Below are 7,373 nucleotides of genomic sequence, written 5' to 3' on the forward strand. Positions count from 1 at the left end.
CCTCCCTCCTCTGTCCTCTCTCCTCTATCCTCCCTCCTCTTTCCTCCCTCCTCTTTCCTCCCTCCTCTGTCCTCTCTCCTCTGTCCTCTTTCCTCCCTCCTCTGTCCTCCATCTGCTCTCCTCCATCCACCCTCCTCCCTCTGCGCTTCTCCCTCCATTCTCCTCCCTCCGATCTCCTCCCTCAGCTCTCCTCCCTCCCTGCCATGGAGGATTTAGGAAGAGGAGGCAGCACAGCTTCTTCATTTAAACAGCAATCAAAACGCAGTGGCACGTGTCTTCAGATTGGACGTGGAGACACACACGCACACACAGACACACACAACACACACACATACAACACACACAACACACATACAACACACACACGGACGTAGAGATGGCCCCTGGCGATGTTTGGCCAATGAGCAGCAGCCCTGTTTACTCCTGTAGCTAGCAGCATAGCAGGAGGATGAATACTCATTAATTAAGAAGACTGTCAACACCATGGTAGTCTAGACCACTGTTTGTGTGTGTGTGTGTGTGTGTGTGTGTGTGTGTGTGTGTGTGTGTGTGTGTATGCATGCATTTCTGTGTCCACACATAGGTAGGGTGAGTGTGTGTGTGCTCCTGCGTGTGTTACCGGCAGGTCACCAGTGTGAGTTATTCCTTTTGAAGGCCTAAGCACAGTTCTGGACCCTTCTTTATTTCTGCTATAATAAACCTAGTGGTCTAGACTGAGACAATGACCTGTCATATCCCTCTCTCTGTTAATGGAGATGGTGTACCTAGTTTGGTTTGTTCAACTGTTTAGAAGACACATGTAGATGTAGACGACACATAGACGACACACGTAGACGACAAGTAGACGACACACGTATACGACACACGTATACGACACACGTAGACGACACACGTATACGACACACGTAGACGACACACGTATACGACACACGTAGACGACACACGTATACGACACACGTAGACGACACACGTAGACGACACACGTAGACGACACATAGACGACACACGTAGACGACACACGTAGACGACACACGTAGACGACACACGTAGACGACACACGTAGACGACACACGTAGACGACAAGTAGACGACACACGTATACGACACATAGACGACACACGTATACGACACACGTATACGACACACGTAGACGACACACGTATACGACACACGTAGACGACACACGTATACGACACACGTAGACGACACACGTGACGACGACACACACGTGACGACACACGTACACACACGTGGACGACACACGTGGACAACACACGTGGACGACACACGTAGTCGACACACGTAGTCGACACACGTATACGACACACGTATACGACACACGTATACGACACACGTAGACGACACACGTAGACGACACACGTAGACGACACACGTAGACGACACACGTAGACGACAAAAGTAGATGACACACGTAGACGTAACACCATAGAAGACACACACAGACGACACACGTAGACGACACACATAGAAGACACATGTAGAAGACACACGTAGACGACACGTAGAAGACACGTAGACGACACGTAGACGACTACACACATGGAGAACACACACAGAAGACACACGTACACGTAACACCATAGAAGACACACACAGACGACACACGTAGACGACACAAGTAGACGACACACGTAGACGACACACGTAGACAACACACGTAGACGACACACGTAGACGACACAAGTAGACGGCACACGTAGACGACACAAGTAGATGACACACGTAGACGTAACACCATAGAAGACACACACAGACGACACACGTAGACGACACACGTAGATGACACACGTAGACGACACACGTAGACGACACACGTATACGACGACACGTATACGACACACGTAGACGACACACGTAGACGACACACGTAGACGACACACGTAGACGACACACGTAGACGACACAAGTAGACGACACACGTAGACGACACAAGTAGACGACACGTAGACGACTACACACATGGAGAACACACACAGAAGACACACGTACACGTAACACCATAGAAGACACACACAGACGACACACGTAGACGACACAAGTAGACGACACACGTAGACGACACATGTAGACGACACACGTAGACGACACACGTAGACGACACAAGTAGTCGACACACGTAGACGACACACGTAGACGACACACGTAGACGACACACGTAGACGACACACGTAGACAACACACGTAGACGACAAAAGTAGATGACACACGTAGACGTAACACCATAGAAGACACACACAGACGACACACGTAGACGACACACGTAGACGACACAAGTAGACGACACACGTAGACGTAACACCATAGAAGACACACACAGACGACACACGTAGACGACACAAGAAGACGACACAAGTAGACGACACACGTAGACGTAACACCATAGAAGACACACACAGACGACGCACGTAGACGACACAAGTAGACGACACACGTAGACAGGGCACACGTAGACGACACACGTAGACGACACACGTAGACGACACAAGTAGACGACACAAGTAGACGACACACGTAGACGTAACACCATAGAAGACACACACAGACGACACACGTAGAGAAAACAAATCCATAATGGTCAGCAATAGCTATAAGGTCTACTTTACGAAACCTACCCAAACAATCAATAGAGGGCGCTTCAAAAAACCTCCCAGATAGAATTGCCTTCTGCAATGCCGACAGTTTTTACACCCGTAAAAACTAAGGCAGGGGAAAACGAAATTGTGCCCCAATTACATGACATTCTTTTGTCTGTCACCCCTGAGAAGGTGATTGAATGTCAAAAAGAAGACACCAGTCTTCGCAAGTGTTTTGCTTCGGTAATTTCCATTGAGGAAGCTAAAACTAGAGAGACCGCCTACTTTATGGAAGCAGGAGTTTTGATGCGTAAATGGGCATCGTCTACGTATGGACTGTAGGTGCGAGTAAGGATGACAACAGGCAGAATGTGGTACCGTTTTACAAGGACTTTATTCCTGTACACGGTAATATGGGGAAAAGGGGCTGGACGGAACCAAAGCAAAGAAAGTCAATCTCAAAGCCCCCCCCCTCTCCTATCTTACCTGCCTACCCACTACTTACCTAATTTAGCACCACCTGGTGCCCTAACCAAAATACAGGGAGTGGTCTGCCCAGGTCTTACCTAGTGTGCCTAGACAGTGAATATACTACGGGTATATGTATGCCCGCGGGCCTCTTGCCTAAGCACTCCCAAGGTGCCTTCCCCTTCCCCCCTGGGAACAAATGAAACAGAATATTACACAATTTTACAAACAAACTAAGAAACAGAGGACATCAACTAAGCTCTACCTGAGCAACAAACTCACAGAACATACCCACTCTCAGCAATGAACTCCCAGCAAAATCAACCTCTAGCAAAAACTCTCTATCACAAACAAACGCTCAGCAATGACCTCAGCAAAATCTCTCTAGCAAAATCTCTCTCAGCAATCCCTACCTCCAAAATCTCTCTCAGTAATCCCTACCTCCAAAATCTCTCTCAGCAATCACTACCTCCAAAATCTCTCTCCTGAACAGAACACTGGCTTTTATATAGCTTCAGAATGAATGTGTAATTGGAGACAGCTGTGTCTTGACGAGGGGGCGGGGTCAGCTCTCCAATTAGCCCTGTAGTCGACCAATCAGCTGCTTGAGGGATTTCAGGAAGCCATTTCCTGAAATAAAACACATGCAAATACACAAACTACAACACAAACTGGGGAACGTAACACACACGTAGACGTAACACCATAGAAGACACACACAGACGACACACGTAGACGACACAAGTAGACGACACACGTAGACGACACACGTAGACGACACACGTAGACGACACAAGTAGACGACACACGTAGATGACACACGTAGACGACACACGTAGACGACACACGTAGACGACACGTATACGACACACGTAGACGACACACGTAGACGACACATGTAGACGACACAAGTAGACGACACACGTAGACGACACAAGTAGACGACACACGTAGACGACACAAGTAGACCACACACGTAGACGACACACGTAGACGACACACGTAGACCACACACGTAGACGACACACGTAGACGACACACGTAGACGACACACGTAGACGACACAAGTAGACGACACACGTAGACGTAACACCATAGAAGACACACACAGACGACACACGTAGACGACACAAGAAGACGACACAAGTAGACGACACACGTAGACGTAACACCATAGAAGACACACACAGACGACACACGTAGACGACACAAGTAGACGACACACGTAGACGACACACGTAGACGACACAAGTAGACGACACAAGTAGACGACACAAGTAGACGACACACGTAGACGACACACGTAGACGACACACGTAGACGACACAAGTAGACAACACAAGTAGACGACACAAGTAGATGACACACGTAGACGTAACAACATAGAAGACACACACAGACGAAACACGTAGACGACACAAGTAGACGACACACGTAGACGACACATGTAGAAGATACACGTAGACGACACGTAGAAGACACGTATAAGACACATGTAGAAGACACACGTAGACGACACGTAGAAGACACGTAGACGACACGTAGACGACTACACACATGGAGAACACACACAGAAGACACACGTACACGTAACACCATAGAAGACACACACAGACGACACACGTAGACGACACAAGTAGACGACACACGTAGACGACACACGTAGACAACACACGTAGACGACACACGTAGACGACACACGTAGACGACACACGTAGACGACACAAGTAGATGACACACGTAGACGTAACACCATAGAAGACACACACAGACGACACACGTAGACGACACAAGTAGACGACACACGTAGATGACACACGTAGACGACACACGTAGACGACACACGTAGACGACACGTATACGACACACGTAGACGACACACGTAGACGACACACGTAGACGACACAAGTAGACGACACACGTAGACGACACACGTAGACGACACACGTAGACGACACACGTAGACGACACACGTAGACGACACACGTAGACGACACAAGTAGACGACACAAGTAGATGACACACGTAAACGTAACACCATAGAAGACACAAACAGACGACACACGTAGACGACACAAGTAGACGACACACGTAGACGACATAAGTAGACGACACACGTAGACGACACACGTAGACGACACACGTAGACGACACAAGTAGACGACACAAGTAGACGACACACGTAGACGACACACGTAGACGACACACGTAGACGACACACGTAGACGACACAAGTAGACGACACACGTAGACGACACAAGTAGACGACACACGTAGACGACACAAGTAGACGACACAAGTAGACGACACACGTAGACGACACACGTAGACGACACACGTAGACGACACAAGTAGACGACACACGTAGACGACACACGTAGACGACACGTATACAACACACGTAGACGACAGACGTAGACGACACACGTAGACGACAGACGTAGACGACAGACGTAGACGACACACGTAGACGACAGACGTAGACGACACACATAGACGACACACGTAGACGACACACGTAGATGACACACGTAGACACACACTGATGAACAATGGAATCCACACAGCAGAACGCTCACACTCATCAATGCAAACAGTAGTAGGCCACTACTGCGCATGCTAATATGTAGCATTAGGTTAGCAGTTCTCAGTCGTTGCATCATCGTGAACAAGATCATGTTGTCACTATACACATAAGAAATTCAGAGCTATCAATATATAATGCTTGTGGGAATATGTTCAAGTATGTGTGTGTGTATTTTGTGTTTGTGCATGCTTTTGTCAAGTGTGTTTTTCTATTCTAAGCCTATGCTGTAGAATTATAGCTCCCCCCAGTACACACAGTCACACACAAAAATGATAGATGAACCTTTTTACCATGTAGATTTACAGGGGAGGAAGCTGTTATACAGGCAGGCTCAGTTAAAAGCAGACCCCTTCTCTCCCCTTCTCTCCCCTTCTCTGCCCTTCTCTCCCTCTGACAATGGCCCTGATTTAAGATCGTGGAGATGTAGGGCCTAAGATTGTAATAGATCTGCAGCTGATAACTAAGGACTGGATTATTCAAGTGCAGTGAAGCAGTGATCATAAATCCCTTCTGTGTCTCAAACTGCACCCTATGCCCTTTGTTGTGCACTACTTTTTTTTTTACCAAAGCCCTGTGGGTTTCCATATGGGCCCTGGTCAAAGGTAGTGCACCATATAGGGAAAAGGGTGCCATTTGGCCTGCAGTCCCAACTCTCTCTCTGAGCCGTATGCACTATACTATACTTTCCTGCCTGCTCTCTCTGTATAACACCATTACTGTCATGGGATACAACGTGGCAATAGCCTTGTTGAATTTATGTTGTCTTTGTGTGTGGGGTTGTGAGGTTGGCTGTACTGCTGGTGGCTGTGAGTGCTAGTGTGTATGTATCTTGTGAATTGGGTGATTAAAAGTTGATATCTTTCTTGCTCGTACATGTGCTGCTCATCAGTTAAACCAAATGGAATAATGCATGATTTGAACGAACGCAAAGGACATTTCAGTCCTTATACAGCCCTAATAAGACAACCCTTACCCCCTGACATACAGCAGTGTATGTGGGCAGCAGGTAGCGTAGCGGATAGAGTGCTGGGCCAGTAACCGAAAGGATGCTATTGTACGAATCTCCGACCCGACGAGATGAAAAATCTGTCGATCTGCTCTTGAGCAAGGCACTTAACCCTAATTGCTCCAGGGATGCCGTCAATAATGGCTGATCCCTGGCCGTGACCCCACTCTCCGAAGGTGTCTCACAGATATGCAAAAAACACACTTCCATTTCACAACACACACTTGTACATATGTGAGACAGGACAAATATAGGCACCCCCTATGGTTCAAATGTATTAGAATATATGGTCTCCCTGTGTGCCTGAGTCCCTGTGTGTGTTCCCCAGGAGGCTCTGATCATGGCTAGCATGGAGCACCCCCACCTGGTCCGTCTCCTGGGGGTCTGCCTGAGCCCCACCATCCAGCTGGTCACCCAGCTCATGCCCCACGGCTGTCTGCTCGACTACGTCCATGAACACAAGGACAACATCGGCTCCCAGCTGTTGCTCAACTGGTGTGTTCAGATCGCCAAGGTAGGACTCATCTGTTAAGGTTAAAACTTGTATGGGGGTTCGAGCACCGTCAGCCACTTTCTGTCTGTGCCCCTGTTTCATAGGTATCTACTACTATACATACCCACTGTGACTGTTCTGTCATTAAAATGATCAAATACGAAAAGGTGATAAGAATGTCAAACATATCGCTATGGAATATCCATTTACCATTATATGCATGTT

General features: G+C 48.0%; 1 protein-coding gene across 2 annotated transcripts in view; it reads left to right on the forward strand.

Moving 5' to 3' along the window:
* LOC139401320 (erb-b2 receptor tyrosine kinase 4b) overlaps positions 1-7,373 on the forward strand; it is a 467,727-nt gene that overhangs the window by 414,923 nt on the left and 45,431 nt on the right. Inside the window, exon 20 of one of the 2 annotated variants that reach the window (XM_071145653.1) lies at positions 6,984-7,169. In XM_071145653.1, coding sequence (XP_071001754.1) covers positions 6,984-7,169 — 186 coding nt within the window. The remainder of the gene's footprint in view (positions 1-6,983; positions 7,170-7,373) is intronic. The other variant, XM_071145654.1, reaches the window with a different exon arrangement.

This window comes from Oncorhynchus clarkii, chromosome 3 (genome assembly GCF_045791955.1).
Source record: "Oncorhynchus clarkii lewisi isolate Uvic-CL-2024 chromosome 3, UVic_Ocla_1.0, whole genome shotgun sequence".
Taxonomy (NCBI): Eukaryota; Metazoa; Chordata; class Actinopteri; order Salmoniformes; family Salmonidae; genus Oncorhynchus; species Oncorhynchus clarkii.